Genomic DNA, 18,579 nt, shown 5'->3' on the forward strand with positions numbered 1-18,579 from the left:
GCCTGGGAGAATCAAAAAGACACCAATAGACAAGATACTTCAGCGAGCTCTTCAGAATGCATAGGTCATACTACAGCGTTTTAAAAAACTGGCTTATTGCTACAACTACCTGAATCACGTACAGTCAAGAATTCATATGTAACCTTATCTGCCAGTCATTAATTTAAGACAATCAGATACTAACCATCTTACAATTAGGTTTGGGCATATATAGCCAACCCTGAAATACAACAAAACTCTTTTCAGCAGAGTTGATAAAATAAGTAATTTAATTACCAGCAGTATGCTTCCTTGGAGTAGTCCGAATGGAGTATTCAAAGTCAGGTACTGCTCTGCTACTCAAGTGAAGGTGATAATTTCTTGCTTCATCCAATAAATCTCTACATTTTAGATTTTGCTTGACAATCTGTTCTTTTGCCACAACACCCATAAGAAAGTCAACTGGCAACAGCGGCAAACGAACCTAAGATCGTGAATAGTTGCAGATATAAAACTTAACTTGCAATTGGATAGCTCATTCTCTACTTTCACTGCAGCATGTTCTCTCTTTAAAACTCATTTACTTCATAAATCCTTTCTAACATGTGAATGTAGTTCAAAGTGCCAAGTTCTAAAGCAATTTCCAGTATTGGTCTGCACTAATGAAATGAGATTACATATTAAATATATCTTCCCTTTTAAATACAGATTTAAGTAGACTGGATAAAATCATTCAATTGTCCTCAGTCAAGTTACTTATGCACTTCCAAAAATGGTACTGTCATAATCGCAAGGCGCCTTGCTGCTACAGAATAGGCATAATCAAAACAAAATTGTGGTGCTTTGTTCTCTGGCCTTTTAAAGCTAAGACTGAATGTATGGAAATGTGATTTATTTTTCACACATGTATGTGTAAGAATTCATATCTGAAACAAATAGGTGATGTTTTCTGTGACCTGGAAGGTTATACTCAGGGATGCACCCTCTTTCAGTAGAGGCACTCATCATTCTTCTCTTAAAGATGCACTGATTTTCTAGTGGATTAAAGGGATGATCAAACCACATTATGTGATTGAGTTAAAGGTGCACACACATACACATGAGTAAGATACAGGTGCAAGATAAAACAGAAATAAAACTTTGTTTTGGTTGACAAACTTATTTTCAAAAGTAATTCTAAGGCCTATTTGTTATCTCCCTGTTAAAAATGTCTCTTGACAGTAAAAATAAATTAACAAATAAATAATTTAAAAAGAGACATCGTATATAATTCTGATGTTGAAAAAGTAAAACTATAGTGAGGAAACAAAACATAAAATGATGTCTTAAAGTTCCTTCCAGAATAAATCCAATAATTAGGAATAAATGTACTTTCATTAGCAAGGTAATCCAGTAAATTTAGAAACTTTATTATAAAATAGCTATAAACTAATGTAGCAGTGTTTCCTCAGAACATTTTAGCATAAATAAAACATTCATTACTACTACTAACTCAAAGGATATTTTAAATATTCAGATTAAAAAGCAGATAATGGTATTTCTAATTCAAATGTAACACATTCAGACTTATCCTTAAATGGTATAGTGAGTAAGGAGGCAAGTAAGATCAAAGCTGTTTTACACTGTATTACCTCAATGGATAATCTACACTTCTTATGCTAAATGGAACATGCTGATTTGCTTCCATATCACTTCATATCTATACACAATCTTATTTCAGTCCCTACCTGTGCAAGTGTTTCATCCAACCATTTGGAATGATGCTGGGGATTGGCAAGAAGCCACTTGATGGCTGCACTATAGACCTGCTTTTCATTCTCAATATTTAGATCACTGGAGGACAAAAGTTTATGGAGATGCTGGGGTGACACACTTACAAAGTCTTCACACTCCACCACTTCAGTAAAATGCTCACAAGCATACTGATCTGCCATGTCCATTAAGTCTATTCGATTGTGACTTTCTGCAAAGGCTCTTACTGCCAGACAGTTGGAGGGATGAAAATGTAACTTCATGTATTCACAACAAGCTCTAGCCACCAGTTCAACCTGTAGAATACAGGCTGCATATAACAGAGGCTGGACGTTGTCAACAGTCAACGTGAGCCGTGAAGAATAGACAAACTTTACCAAGTCTTCTATTGCATCACCATCAAAATCTCTGATCTCAATCAGTGTTTGCTTGGCTTCAGCCATTTCAGAGAGAAACATGGCTCTGAAGTAGGGAATAACACAAGCCAATACCAGTTTGTGACAAGAGATTAGCTTTGAGCCAACCTGTTCAAAACAAACAAAAAGACTCAGTTTAATACCAAAATTAGTTTTAGATCAGCATCGAGCATGTGCTGTAGCAGGGACAAAAATTCCAGACAAATTTAGTGTATTTGTTTTAACAATGTAATGCTTTGGTCACTTACATTCAATGTAGGACAGTTTCTTAAAATCAGGCAATTTTCTTCTTCCAAATTAGACAGTTAACTTTTACACGTGTTATCTATAATGTCTATACCATGAACTATGATTTTTCTATATTATCTAATATTTCAGAAGCATTCTGTGAATTAATGAGAACAGCAGCAAACATCACCTAGCACTTAACTGTGTATCAGGCACTATATTTTTTTTTGATCTGTTGAGTTGGTTTTTTTTTTTTTTAAACTTTTTGAAGTTTTATTGACATACAACATTGTATAAATTTAAGATATGCAACACAGGGGAAGGGTATAGCTCAAATGGTAGAGTGCATGCTGCTCAGCATGCACAAGGTACTGGGTTCAATCCCCAGTACCTCCATTTAAAAAATAATTAAATAAACAGACCTAATTACCTCCACCCCACCCCCAAAAAAACCTAAATAACAAAAACCAAAAAAGTTATGCAACCTAATGATTTGATATATGTATATACTGTGAGACAATCACCACAATGAGTTTTAGTAAATTATCACCTCACATAATCACAATTTTTCTTTTCTTTCTGATGAGAACTTTTAAGACCTACACTATTAGCAACTTTCAAATAAACCATACAGTATTGGTAACTATAGTCATCATGTCAGGGACTATTCTAAGTGTTTTCATGTATTAACTCACTTAATTGTCCCAACACCCCCATGAGTAGGTACTTTTATTATCCACAATTTATCAGTGAAAAAAAACAAATAGAGTAAAAAATGTTTAGAAATTTAGTAGTATCTACTATGAACTTAACTGAGGTTTGTTCATTTCCTATCTAAATTATTTTGAAATGACATATTTTATAAAACCATAATAAAAACCTGAAACTCACCCCTTTAGTTGTGGAAAATTAGATTGTTTCCAATAGTTTGCTATTATAAATGACAAAGTAGTAAACTTTGTTGTAACTGAATATCTATTTACATTCTCTATTATTTCCCACAGATAAATTCCTAAAAATAGAAATGCTGCTTCAAAGGATAGGTACAATTTGTACCTACATACTGCTAAATTGTCCATTTCTGTTCTACTTACAATATTTGTGCCATATTCTGAGTGTTAATTTGTTAAGAAGTATTTGCCAATTTGATGAACGAAATATCTCATTGTTTTAGATTATATTTCTTTCACTAATATGACTGCATCATTCATAAATTTTGGGCTTTTTTTTGTTTGTTTGTTTTTTTGGAGAAGTCATTAGGGTTTATTTATTTAATTTATTTTTAATGGAGGCCCTAGGGATTGAACTCAGGGCCTTGTGCATGCTAAGCATGCACTCTACCACTGAGCTATAAACCTCCCCCCCCCCCTTGGGCTATTTGTACTTCTTCGGTGAACTCTTTTTCTATGACTTTTTATTTGTAAGAACTCCTCAGATGTTTAGAATATTAAGTCATTTGCCGTATATATTTCACACTTTTCTCTTTTGTAAGTGTGCTTCTGAATTTTATTCACTCCCTATGAATTTTTAAAAAATGAATCTTTTTCTTTATGATTTCTGTCTTAGGTGCTATGTTTGAAATGGGAGTCACTCTAATATTCCATAAATATTTACTTCAAGTACGTTTTCTAGTACTTTTATGGTTTTATGTTTTTCACTTAAATCTTTATTTCCATCTGGAAGTTTCTAGTACTGAGATGACAGATAACTACTATGTAAAAAAAAAAAAAAGGTATCTGGTTTTCCCAGCACTTTATGTTAAATAATCAATGAGTACAAGTAACAGGATTACCTATGTTTTAGCAATTTTCCTGTTTTCATGTAGCATTTTTGATTATATAATACACTGATAGTTGTGTCTCATTATTTGGGAACTAATTTTAAAATAAGAACTCTAAACATAAAAAAAGCCTGAGGAATGTTACAATGTGTAAATGGTTTTGCTTATAAATTCCCTTTACCCAACTTTTTTCATTAATGAATATCACTTATTTCAGTAAGTACAGGAAGGTTGTTTCTGTCAGTTATACGATATTTAGTTTTTTAAAAGAATTCACAAGGCAGGATTTAGATTCCACTGAGACTCAAGTTGTAACCTAGACTGCAGCAAAAAGCTTGAAATGTTCTCAAATTTACTTCAACCTTAAAATGGGATCTGAAATCTGGTATTAAACATTTAAAAATAGTCTAAAAGTATTCTTTTTTGGATTATCTGCACTGGACACCACTGATATTTAATTTCTATGTACATATCTGTAAATCTCACATGACATAAAACTGCTGAAACAACTATTATATAATAGTATTATAAAATAAGGTTTTACAATTTCCAAATAATCATTTTAATACTGCCTTCTCATCTAAGCTGTACAAATCAATAGCCTGCAAGCTATTTTCATATTGTTTATAATAAGGCTGTTTCTCTTTAACTCTAGTTTGATTCAAATTATGTAAAATAGATATTTAATACACATTCAAACACACCCCTATGTACCCTTTGAGAATACCCACCTTAACTTTAAAAAGATCTTTAAGCCATATGTATGAAACAGGAACATTAAAAAAAATTAACTTTTATGCATTCATTAATTCTCCTTTAACACTATAGAGTGTCATTATACTCTTAAGTGTTTACTCCCAAATTTTTCTTCTCTAGTACATAAAAATAATTACCGATTATCAAAAGCATCTCATCAGAAATTTTAAAATGAAAAAATAAAAGTCTAAAAACTAGATGCTTAAAACTGGGTGAAAAATACACAAACTATAAAATATTAGATGCTAGATTATATAATTTAAAATTATAGAGATAAATACTACAGTGTATGTCCTTGATAACTAATGAATTTTTTAGTTTACATTTTTATTAGATCAGTGAACATAAGAATAATTCAAGATGCTCAGAGGAAAAAAAGTCAAGCTAAAACTCAAGCAGTTAAATATGTAGAATATCAACTAATATAATGATCCCTTATTTAATAAAAGCTTGAAATACAAACATCTAACCAAAACCTTGAGTAATTTCCCACAGATCAGCCAACATGGATCAAAATATAATGAAACAAAGGCTTTGAGTTTGATAAAGCATCTCACTTTCAACGTGGAGGTCTGGTGGGAAGGGATACTAGGGGAAGTCAAGCACCCTTAATTTTTATTGCTGAATTCAGTATTTAGGTCCAACCAGAAAAACTACATGACAAACTAAGTAGAACTCTGTCTAAAAACAATAAATGATCTGCTGAATTATGAGATTTTTAAAAATGAACTAAAAATGACATAAAAAATTAAACAAAGAATAAAAATTCTATTAACTATCAGTTCTGACTTACAAAATGAACCTATCTATTATCTTATATTAAAGGTCACTTACTTTTCAAGTTTTCTTCCTCCTCTAACTAAAACACATATTCAATGTGTAAAAATCAAGAAAGCACAGAAAAATATAAGGGAAAAAATTTACTCACAATTCAACAAATATGTCAACCTGTTGATATTATTTTAACTTTTTCCCATGCATTTTGAAACATAACTGAGATTGTCCTGAACTTTGTCATCTTTTCCTAAGTTTCTGAAAACGCTGAAACCTTCATGCTTATTGGCCGTATATTATCCTATACAGTGGACGTAACACAACTCATTTAACTACTGAGATATCAGCCATTTGGACAACTTTCCCATATTTTAAACACAAACAGGATTTTAGAGCAGAGGTTTCTTCAGCATTTCAGAATACTTCCTTAAGGTAAAATCTGAAAAGCGGAATTAATGAATCAATAAATGTAAGCTTTTTATAGCTCTTCATATATACTGCCAAACCATCTGTGAAAAACAATGAACCAATTTACATATCCACCAGCAGTGTTTGAAAATACTTCCTTCACCAAAATTTCAAAAGCAATAAATGTGTTAAATGTTCAATACGTTGATAAGGGAAGAATTTTTCAACGATTTTTTTTTTCTTCTTTGCCATATTTAGTGCTTTTTAAAAATTTGGCTATTCTGTGAACTATTCTTTTGTGAACTAGTTGTTCTTAGATTTGTTTCATTTCTAAGTATTAATAGTTAAGTATGTTTTTAACTATAACATACCAAAAATTTTTTTATAATTAAAACAAAAACTAAAGTATATTAGCTTGAAATGTTTGTGATTATGCCACAACAGTAATTCAAGCTAAATGTTTAAGAACTACATAGAAATAAAAGTGCAGAAGACACATAGCAGTACAGAAACAAAGACTGAAGGGAAAAAAGCCTATATACCCATCTCCTTTTATGTATGTATATAAGCTATATTCTAATTTTTCAGTTTAATCCCTTGTAATTTTGCCCTTTTAGCTCAATTAGCTACTCTTTTCATTAAGCCAAAAATTTTAATCAGTTTGAGTAGCCAAAAAACATGTTTAACTGCCAAGGTTAAGAAGGGGTTAAACGTATAAGGCTCAAGATAATGTCTTAGCTTACAGTGAATTAGCATATTGAAATGTCTAGCCACATTCACTGTTCTACAATCTTACCACATTTATTTTAAAAACTTTCACAATGGAAACAATTTTTAGGTAGCATTTTGGGGGTTAAAGGATCTATGAATATAAATACTTCAATACCTCCTTTTCTGAGCAACATGAAAAAAAATCAAAATACTGATTTACTAGTTGAATGGATAAAAGTAAAAGTGATCATAATTTTATTAGACTTCTTAACACAGAATATTTAAATGTTAATTATAAAATCACTTTCGCTTCTATTAAATTATGTCTGTTTTCTAGTCAGGAATTAACTGTTACATTTATAAGGATAATAATTTTATCATTTCTACCTCTGGGAATTATACTACTCTAATGTAGTTTACATATTTTATTTCCCTGCAATTTTTCAGAGCTCTTATTCTTACTTGGTCAGCTGAAAGTTTTGACAGCAAATAATTATAACACTTACAGACTTCAACATGTTTATCAGAATCCTATAAATACTTGCCTAAAAAAAAATCACAGAAGCATACATATCAAAAAAAAAAAAAAAAGAAGCCAAATACTATGAATGAAACATATTCAATGGTGGCATCAAGAGATGATGTTAGGGGGTTGTCCTCCTCTAATAATCCCTATTAAACTCGTCAAGTAAAATTAACTGTTATCTTTAAAAAGAACAACAACACTTCCTCAAACAACATAAAGTATAGGTAAAAGCATCTTTGTAAATGCCACTCTTGTCGATCTGTGACATGTAATCTAAGCATTATGAGTGCTATGCAATACCCCTTCAAGACAACTTCCCTCTGCCCTGTCCCCAAACTGTTGCCCTTACGAAGCTTCCCTCAGATGTAATTTTAGACCTGCCACTAGATATACTATTTTAAAATATTTCTCTAATAAATGTAATAAAGTATAAACAAGTTTTCCCTCTCCCTGGAATGACCTCAAGATAATATAGTCTCCTAAGTGAAGCCTTTCCAATCACCTCTCAGACATAATAGATCTTCTCCCATGCTTCCATAAAAATACCACAAAATGACAATCACTAAGTTGTATTATAGTTAGCTGTGAATGTGCCTATCTCTGGCTAACCTTCAAATTCCTTTACGGCAAGGACAGCATATTATTCAAATTTACTTATACTCTCCATGTAGTAGGGTAAGATCTTAGTAAATATCTGTTAAACGAATTTATTTGTTGTTTCTAATATAGGTGCTCACTTTGGAATTTTAAAATGCACTAATGGCCTTACATATGAACAACAAAACAAGTCTTGATAATTGTCTTTCTAAAATGTTTGTTCTAAAAGCAATAATGATCAACAGAAACAAATAGCAAAAAGGAGATGAATATGTCAAGGCATAACCCTTAAGGTTATATGAATGTAAAAAGTCAAGTTTATGTCAAACAGAGCATTGTAAACTATCCATAATCCTATTTGGTTTAGTTGTTCTGTGATAGTTAAATTACAAAAGTTTAAGAAATGCTGAATTACAATTAAATGAATCCAAGAGCAGACTTGCTAAAAGATTAAGTTGTAATTCTTTCTAATAAATAAGAACAGAATATACCATAGCAGAATTATCTGACACTCTTTGGAAAAACAATAATAGTGCATGTAATGAACCTAGCAGCTGATATTTATTTTTTTTATGCACTAAGCACTGTTTTAAGGACTTTACATGTTATCAATTCACTTATTCATCACAAAAACCTAATTAATTTTAGTTGAAAAAATAAAAATGATAGCTCCTTTAAATTAGTGAAGCTTCTCATTACCAAAGACCTCTGCTTCAAACACAGTATTTTTGGGTTTCCAGCATAGATTCTTCTTAAGTTTTCATTTCAACCTATTGCTGAAGTTACCAATAAAGAAAAGTTATGAAATTAGTTATCATTTGCCCTAAAATGACTGTATCCTTATTTTTTCACTTAAGTTTATATGTAGCAGCTAGTAAAAATCATCCTAAAGTCCAATTATAAAACTTATATAATAACATTCTACTTAATTATTTTCCAACACATATTAATATAATGAACTGATAATCTATTATACAAATAATCTATTTTACATTTTATTTTTGTCAAGGCCAGTGTGGGTCACTGAATTTCACACTAGAGTTGAAAATGAGAACAATGGCGTTAAACATAATATGCTACACAGATCAAAGAGTTTAGGTGTTCCTTCCTTAAAATACACACATAGCTAAATTTCACACAAAGCTAGTAAAATTATTTAATGGCTTCCTTCTCAATATTTTAGGACCTAGAAACATATAAGGACACTAAGAGTTTAAGTAAAAAGAACAGGAGTCACTTATTTACAGTGTAACACTATACTCCTGAACATTCTGGGCTTGAAACTCAAGCGTTTATGTTTTCAGTTTATGGACTTTTACTGAGGGCCTCCTGATCTGACTCTCCGAGGATGGCCTCAATCCCCACAATTCTGACCTCTTAAGAATTTGACTAATAAGAAGCAGAAAGTAAAATCTGAGAGATCGCAAAGTGGTAAATCTTATGTGGAAAATACTGCATGGATGCACATAAATCACCAAAAGAATTTAATTATTACACTGCAAGATATGAATAATAATAAAGTATTTTAAATGAGAAATGAGAAACAATTAGAAAACATGTTCTTCCACACTGCTTTATCAATTTTCTAATTTTATTAAAATCGTCTTTTGTAGCAGAGCAACATGATCCTATAGACTCAGACAAACTCTACCAAAGACTTATTCATCCAAGTCTAAATAGACTCTACTTCACTATCGGGTATAGATAAACAATCTCACTTAACAGACAACAGTATTGAAATAGAGGTGAAATTACAGGCTTATCTTGGAGATACTGCATGTTCAATTCCAGACCACTGCAATAAAGCAAATATTGAAATAAAGCAGGTCACACAAGTTTTTTGGTTTCCCAATGCATATGAAATTTATGTTTAGACTATCCTAAAAGTGTGCAACAGCATTATGTCTAAAAATCAGTGTACATACCTTAATTAAAAAATACTTTATTGCTAAGTAGTGCTAACCATCATTTGACAACTCAGGGTTGCTTTGACAAACCTTCAATTTGTTTATAAAAAAAGCAATATATGTTAAATGCAATAAAGCAAAATGCAATAAAGCAAAATGCAATAAAACGAGATATGCCTGTACCAGAATAGAAACATTCAATAAAACACTAGTGCAGCTACATAAACCAAGAATTCTGACTCCTAACCTACATCAAGTGTAAATGAATACATTAAGATTTTTAAATTCATAAGTTGAAAGCTTTTCTGACCAACAGCAATTTACTCATTTCACTAATAATAGCTACTTGTTTTAGGGCTAAGAATTTTCAGAAGTTAAACTAAGAAACAGTGAATATTAACATATAATTAGTATAATAATTTTTTCTTATGTTAAGCTCCCTTTACTTACCCTCCCTTGTCCCTTCTCCTTTAAAGAAGGATTGAAACTAAAATCATCCTGGCTGTAAGTAGTACAGCACCAAAAATTTGCCTGGTTACAGAAACCTTTATTTTTCATAATACACTGAAGAGGATGAGAAAAGAAAAAAAAGAAGACAATCTCACCTTCAGTGTGACATCACAAAGGTCTCCATTTTCATAAAACTGAAGAAGAGAACCATGAAAATCTTTCCAAGCTTCATTTGCTTCAAAGATAAAGGAATCTTCTCCATCACCATCACTGACTGAAGATCTGTTCTTTATTTGCTGGTGCTGCTGCCTTTTTCCCTTTGTGAGGCGATTCCTAGCTTGTTTTGCATTCAAAGATTCTGAAGCCATTTGTAACACTCTTCTTTTAATACAGCTCTCTTCTCAAACATCCCACTTATTCTTTTGTAAAGGATGGGGAGAAGGCAGCAGGTAGATGCCACCCACTAAACTTCAGACATTTTTCAAAATCCACTCAACTGCCATTGTTCAGCTTGCTGAGACTAAAACAAAACAAAACAAAAACCACACACACATAAAAACAACCCCCCTAAACCCAATCATTAGTAATTACAGCTTATTGAATGCTATATATATAAAATGACTGTAGAAATCATTATTGAAAAAATAAGTAACTTTGCATTTTTATACTAAGTGTCACATAAGTTACCTCAGCTAATTATTTTATATCAGTGAAGGAACTCCTTTAATATCAAACTGGAAAACTGTGGGAAGATGGTGGAATAGAAACATGAGGAATCTGCTTCCCCACCGAGTCAACAACTGCATCGGCAAGAATCTGTCTGATAACTATCTTGGAACTCTGGAATCTGCTAAAGGCTTACAACTTCCAGAAGACAACTTAAATGGTAAATTACAGTTAATTTTGGTCAATTTTAGCTCTTTGTACAGTAGCAGCTGCCCATCCTACACCCCTAGCCATGTAGCTAGCAGCTGTGCATGTGTTCCTGAAGCAGCCTGTGCAGAGTCTGCAGGAGCCACAGTAGGCAGGAAAGACTGTGTCCGCCAAATATCAAGCCTCTCTCCTCTGATTGCTGACTACTGTTTCTGATCGCAGAGGTGCAAAGAGGTGGGCAGCCATTGTTGCTATACCTCCCCCAATTGTTGCAAGCCTCCCACCTCCTCATCTTAAGTGACTTCCCAAGGATTTAAATGGCTGGTGCCCTTTATACCTTCATTTTCATTTTTTCCCCTTTTGGGAGCAAAACACTAAAGACTGAGACAATAAAAAACCAAATGCATATAGAAGAAAAATGAAAAAGTGACCATGTATGCCCAGGAAAAGGCTCAGAGAAGACCTGAGAAGACTGTTAAGTTTACACCTCAGGTTGACTGTCAGCACAGAGACAGCCTATATCAATCAAAAAGGGCAGAAACAATTAAAAAAACAAACCTCAAGGAAGAGGGAGAATCTGATTTTCAGAGTTACCACATTATTAGATTCAAACGTCTTATGTTCAACAACAACAAAAAATCACAAGGCATACAATGAAGCAGGAAAGTATGGCCTATTCAAGGAAAAAATAAATCAACAGAAATTATATCTGAAGAAGTAGTAATGGTGTTTATAGTAGACAAAGACTCTAAAACAACTGTCTTAAAGATGCTCAAAGAATTAAAGGAACACATGGTAAAAGTAATTTGTGTGAACAGAATGGAATTACCAATAAGGAAGTAGAAAACCTAAAAAGGAACAATAAAGAGGTTCTGGAACTGAAAAGTACAATAACTAAAATTAAAATTCATTACAGGGATTCAAAGGCAGACTTGAGTAGGAGGAAAGAGTTAGCAAACTTGAAGATAAGATAACAAAAAGTATCAAGTCTGAGGAACAGAAAGACTGAAGAAACATAAACAGAGCCTATGGGACACTACCATAAACAGACCAACATACATATCATGGGAGCCCTAGAAGGAGAAGAGAGAGAGAAAAGGGCAGAGAGAATATGTGAAAAAGTAACAGTTGAAAACTTCCCAAATTTGATGAAAGACATAAACAACCAAGAAGTTCCAAAAAATGATGAACTCAAAGAGATCCATGCCAAGACACATTATAATCAAACTTTCAAAAGCCAAAGAGAGAATCTTGAAAACAAGAAGTGATTCAGCTCATACAGGTGACCCTCAATAGGACTATCAGCAGAATTCTCATTTGGAGGCCAAAAGACAAGGGGCAGGTAAGTTCAAAGTACTAAAAGATAAACTCCGTCAACCAAGAATCTATATCCAACAAAACTGTCCTCCAAAAGTGAGGGAGAAATTAAGACATTCCCAGACAAACTAAAGCTGAGGGAGTTCATGACCACTAGACCTGGCCTGCAATTAATACTCAAGGAAGTCCTACAAGATAAAATGAAAGAACACTAGACAATAACTCAGTCATATGGGTATAAAAGTAAATACATGTTTAATTACAAAAGCTAGTATTATTGTTAACAATGGTTGTAACTCTATTGTTTGTATTTAAGAGACAAATACATTTTTAAAAAATTATTAATGTAAAAGCTAGTATTGCTGTAATTTTGGTTTGTAACACCAAATATTGTTTCCTACATAATTTAGGAGTATAATTTAAAATAAGTAAGAAAGAAGAATTTAAATAAAATAAAATTTTCATTTTAAGAACATTTTAAAATAATTTGAAAGAATTTTTAGTTCATGTTTTTGGATATAAATGTATAAAGATGTTATTTTGTGACATCAACAACTGAAAGGACTATGAAAACCAATATATGTATGTATATGCGAGATTGCAACATTGTGCTGTACACCAGAAATTGACACATTATAACTGACTGTACTTCAATAATAATAAAGAAAACAATGAAAAGGGGTGGAGATGAAGCTGTAAAGGAGTAGAATTTTTCTGTTATTAAAGTTAAGCTACTATAAATTCAAATTAGAGTATTATAACTTAAGAATGTTAAATGTAATCCTCATGATAAACCACAAAGAAAATATCCATAGAATATACACATAAGAAAATAAGAAAGGAACTTAAACATTTCACTACAAAAAAATCAACTAAACACTAAAGACAACAGTAATGCAGGAAATGAGGCTCAAAATAAAGTGATAATGCATACAGAAAACAAATAGCACAGTGACAGAAATAAATGCTTCCTTATCAGTCATTAAACATCAATAGATTAAATGCTCCAATCAAAAGACACATAGGCAGAAGGAAAAAAAAACATATAATCCAATGATTTGTTGTCTACAAGACACCTGCCTGAAATCCAAAGACACAATCAGGTTGAAATGAAAAGGACTGAAAAAAATATTCCATGTAAATAGTAACCAAAAGAGAGAAGAAATGGCTATACTAGCATAAGACAAAAATAAGATTTTAAATAAAAGAAGTTACAAGAAACAAAGGATATTATATATTAATAAAAGGTTTAATACAGCAAGAAGATATAACAATTACAAACATTTACACATACAATGACAAATTATGAAAATATATGGAGCAAAAACTAAGAACTAAACAGAGAAATAGCTCTACAATAATAGTTGGGAGACTTCAATACCCTACACACAATAATGGACAGAACAACCAGACAGAAGTATGGAAACAGAGACTTAGACGATACAATAAACTAGATCTAACAGACATACACAGAACACTCTACCCAACAACAGAAAACACATTCTTCTTGGAATGCACCATTTTCCGGAAGAGACCATGTGTTAGGCCACACATTAAGACTCAATAGATTTTAAAAGACAGCTATCATACCAAGTATCTTCTCTAACCACAACACAATGAAGTTAGAAATTAGTAACAAAAAGAAAAATGAAAAATTGCAAAATTGTGGGAATTAACATAATTTTAAACCACCAGTGGATCAAAGATTAAATCACAGGGAGACTAGAACATGGAGACAAATGAAAACAAAAACACAACATACTGGAACTTATGAGATATAGTGAAAGCAGTGCTAAGGGGGAAATTCACAACTTTAACATTTACATTAAAAAAAAAAAAGACATCTCAAATCTACAACCTAACATTACAATTTAGGAACTAAAAAAAGAAGAAACTAAACCTAAACCTAGCAGAAGGAAAAAAACAATAAAGACTGGAGCAAAGAGAAATGAAATAGAGAACACAAAAATAATAGAGGAAAATCAATTAACCCAAAAGTTGGTTCTCCAAAAAGATCAGTAAAATTGACAAAATTTTAGCTAGATGGACCAAGAAAAAAAGAGATGAGGCTCAAATTACTATATTCAGAAATGAAAATGGAGAAATTACTGACTCTAAAGAAATAAGCATTATAAAAGTATGAACTGTACATCAACAAATTAGATAACCTATATGAAAAAGGAGAAGTTTCTAGAAATACAAAATCTATCAAGACTAAATTAAAGAAATAGAAAGTTGGAATAGATTCATAACTACTAAGGAGATTGAATAAGTAATAAAAAATCTCCCAACAAATAAGAGCCCTGGACCTTATGGCTTCATTGGTGAATTTCATCAAACATTTAAAGAAGAATTAATATCATTCCTTCTCAAACTTTTCCAAAAACTGAAGAGAAGGGAACACTTCCTCACTTATTCTATAAGGCCAGCATTACCCTGATACCAAAGTCAACAAGTGCTGACAAGGACGTGGAAAAACTGCAGCGCATGTATACTGCTAGTGGGAGTGTAATACGGTACAGCCGTTGTGGAAAACAGTATGGGAGTTCCTCCAAAAATTTAAAATAGAATTAACATGATGTAGCAATTCCACTTGAGTATATACACAAAAGAAATGAAAGCAAGGTCTTGAAGAGCTATTTATACACCCATGTACATAGCAGCACTACTCACAATAGCTAAAACATGGAAGCAACTCATGTGCCCATAGATGAATAAATGATTAAGCAAAATGTGGTATGTACATATAATGAAATATTATTCAGTCTTAAAATTTGCCAATATACTACAATGTGGATGAACCTTTACAACATTAAAAACGTTATGTTAAGTGAAATAAGCCAGTAAAAAAAAGATACACTGTATGATTCAACTTGAATGAGATACCAGCAGTCAAAATCATAAAGATGGAAAGTATAATGATGGTTGCTAAGGGCTGGGGGAGAGGAAAATGGAGGACTGTTTAATGGGTATACAGTTTCAGTTTTACAAAATGAAAAGAGTTATAGGGATGGATGGTAGTGATGATGGTATAACGATGGTATATTTAATACCACTGAAATGTGCACTTAAAATTAAGACAGTAAATTTTATGCTATGTGTATTTTACCACAATAAGAAAAAAATCTAATTTAAGAACAACTCAATAGCACACGACTTTGGAGATGTGGAACCCACTATTTCCAGAAAGAGACTATGAACTAAAAACTAAGCTTAGAGATTTTATCCAGTGATGCAAAGCAGAAAGAGGTTATTTTGACTGAATCAGGTTCATCCTAGATTCTGAAGTCAGATCATGGTTCCACCATTTACCAACTGTTTAATCTTGGGCAAATGACAGCCTGCTTAAATTAAATTTCAGTTATCTTCTCTGTGAACAGAGATACAATTTATCTTACAGAAATATTTTGGGGATTAGAATTTTGGTGATGCTAGACAGAGGCACTGCTGCATTACAAAAATCTCATTTTGTTTGCATCTTCACACAGAATTTATTAATATTTACATATAAAGTCAAACATACACATTATCGAAGCATATTTGATGAATATCCATACCATCAATAGTTCTACGCTACAATTCTACGTTAGTGACAGTAACAAAAGATTTAAAGTTAAAATACATGATTATACCACCTACTGGCTTTACCACTTTTTTTTTTTTTGAAGGCTTTACTAACCTCAGTTTCTTCATCTGTAAACAGGTATACCTATCTACTTCATAAGACTATTCTGTGAATTATCTCAAATGAAATAAAGGATTTATATAAGTGCTTATGAAATTATAAACCATATTGCAAACACTGGCATATGAGAATGAAGCTTTGCTTATCATGCAATTTCTAAAAACAATAAAATAACTTAACTAGACATTTCCTATGTTAGTCTCTTCCTTGTTACTTTTCATCAAAAGCTGTTTCCAGCTTTTGACAGGAAACAAAATGGTCAATGAAAGATTATCGATTATGGTTATTCATATCTTCTTGAAGTTAATGTGGTGGACACATGATGGAGACTCCCACTAAGCCATGCTCTCCTATAATCCCCTTGAGTGTGACAGGAACCTGTGACTTTCTTCCAATAGAAAATGGAAAGGTGAGAAAGTGTCGCTCTTTTGACTATGTTACATTATATAAGACTGTGAGCAGACTGGAATGAGAGGCTCTCCTGCAGGTCTTGAGGAAGCCAAGTGCCATGGAGAGAGCTATATAGCAGAGAATCACAGGCAATCACAGGCAATCCCAGGACCTGAGGGAGGCCTCTGCATGAGGCAGTAAAAGGTTAGGGTCCTCAGTCACACAGCTGCAAAGAAATTCTCCCAACAACCTAAATGAGTTTGGAAGCAGACTTTTTCATAGTTAAGCCTCCACATGATAACAAAGACTGGCCAACACCCAGACTGCAGTGTTTGTGAGATGTTGTGCAGAGAACACAGCTAAGTTGTGCCCAGATTCCTCATCCACAGAAACTGTGAAATAAATATATTTTAAGCTGCTAAGTATACAGTAGTTTGTAACACAGAGTAGAAAACCAATACAGATACCTTCGGTCAGGTCTAAAATTTTATCTGAGGAAAGCACGTGTAGGTATTCTAATAGCCAGAAGCTCCTCTAACATCTCTTTTATGCTCACATTTCTAATACAGAATAAACAAAGAACAGGTGGGGCAAACAGAAAAATACTTCAACCAGGAGTCAAAAATCTTGTCAGTAAAGTGTCAGACAGTAAATACTTCAGGCTTTGCAGGCCGTAAGGTCTCTATCACAAACACTCAATTGTGCCCTTGTAGCACAAAAGCAACCATAGACAACTGTAAGTGAATAAGCGTAGCTGTGTTCCAATAAAACTTAATTTAAAAAAATGGTTGGTTTGCTTCAGCACAATCTACAGAATGGGAGAAAATATTTGCAAATGATGCGACTAACAAAGGCTTAATTTCCAGAATATATAAACAGCTCATACAGCTTAATAACAAAATAAACCCAATCCAAAAATGGGCAGAAGACCTAACCAAGCATTTCTATAATGAAGACATCTGAATGGCCAATAGACATATGAAAAAATGCTCAATATCTCTAATTATCAGAGAAATGCAAATCAAAACTACAAGGAGGTATCACCTCACACCAGTCAGAATGGCCATCATTCAAAAGTCCACCAACGATAAACGCTGGAGAGGGTGTGGAGAAAAGGGAATCCTCCTACACTGCTGGTTGGAATGTAGTTTGGTGCAGCCATGCACCAAACAGTATGGAGATTCCTCAAGAAACTAAAAATAGACTTACCATATGGTCCCACTTATGGGTACACATCCAGAGGGAACTTTAACATAAAAAGACACACACACCCCAATGTCCAAAGCAGCACTACATACAATAGCCAAGACATGGAAACAGCCTAAATGTCCATCGACAGATGACTGGATAAAGTAGTTGTGGTATATTTATACAATGGAGTACTATTCAGCCATAAAAAGAATAAAATAATGCCATTTGGATGGACCTAGAAATTGTCATTCTAAGTTAGGTAGGCTAGAAAGAGAAAGAAAAATACATGATATCACTCATATGTGGAATCTTAAAAAAAAAAAAAGGACACCGTGAAGTCATCTACAAAACAGGAACAGACTCACAGACTTAGTAAACAATTGTATGGTTACTGGGGAAAGGAGGTGGTAAAGGATAAATGTGGGGGTTTGAGATTAAGAAATGTTAGCCACTATATACAAAAATAGATTTTAAAAAATGTTTCTTTTGTATAGCACAGGGAACTATGCTCAATATCTTGTAATAACCTTTAATGGAAAAAATATGAAAATGAATATATGTATGTATATGCATGACTGTGACGTTGTTCTGTACACCAGAGATTGACACATTGTAACTGACTGTACTTCAATCAAAAAAAAATAAAACCAATTGTATCAATAATCATGTTAAATAAAAGTGGTCTAAATGCCTCCAACTAAAAGGAATACTACTCAAAGACTCAGGAATACTACTCAACAACAAAACAGAATAAGCAATTAAAACATATAACACGATCAATGAAAAAAAGCCAATCTCAAAGGGTTACATCCTGTATGATCCCATTTATGTAACATCCT

At 32.6% G+C, this 18,579-nt stretch overlaps 1 protein-coding gene across 9 annotated transcripts in view; it reads right to left on the reverse strand.

Annotated features, from left to right (window-relative positions):
• Positions 1–18,579, reverse strand: part of KLHL8 (kelch like family member 8) — a 64,454-nt gene that overhangs the window by 31,112 nt on the left and 14,763 nt on the right. For 7 of the 9 annotated variants that reach the window (XR_012061231.1, XR_012061228.1, XR_012061230.1 and 4 more), the window contains 3 exons: positions 10,440–10,804; positions 1,707–2,255; positions 277–463 (listed from right to left, as the gene is read on the reverse strand). Coding sequence is in view for 3 of the 9 variants with exons in the window: in XM_072943060.1 (XP_072799161.1) it covers positions 277–463; positions 1,707–2,255; positions 10,440–10,652 (949 nt within the window). In the remaining 6 variants the exon portion in view is untranslated. The remainder of the gene's footprint in view (positions 1–276; positions 464–1,706; positions 2,256–10,439; positions 10,805–18,579) is intronic. The other 2 variants (XR_012061235.1, XM_072943075.1) reach the window with 2 other exon arrangements.

Source organism: Vicugna pacos, chromosome 2 (assembly GCF_048564905.1).
Source record: "Vicugna pacos chromosome 2, VicPac4, whole genome shotgun sequence".
Taxonomy (NCBI): Eukaryota; Metazoa; Chordata; class Mammalia; order Artiodactyla; family Camelidae; genus Vicugna; species Vicugna pacos.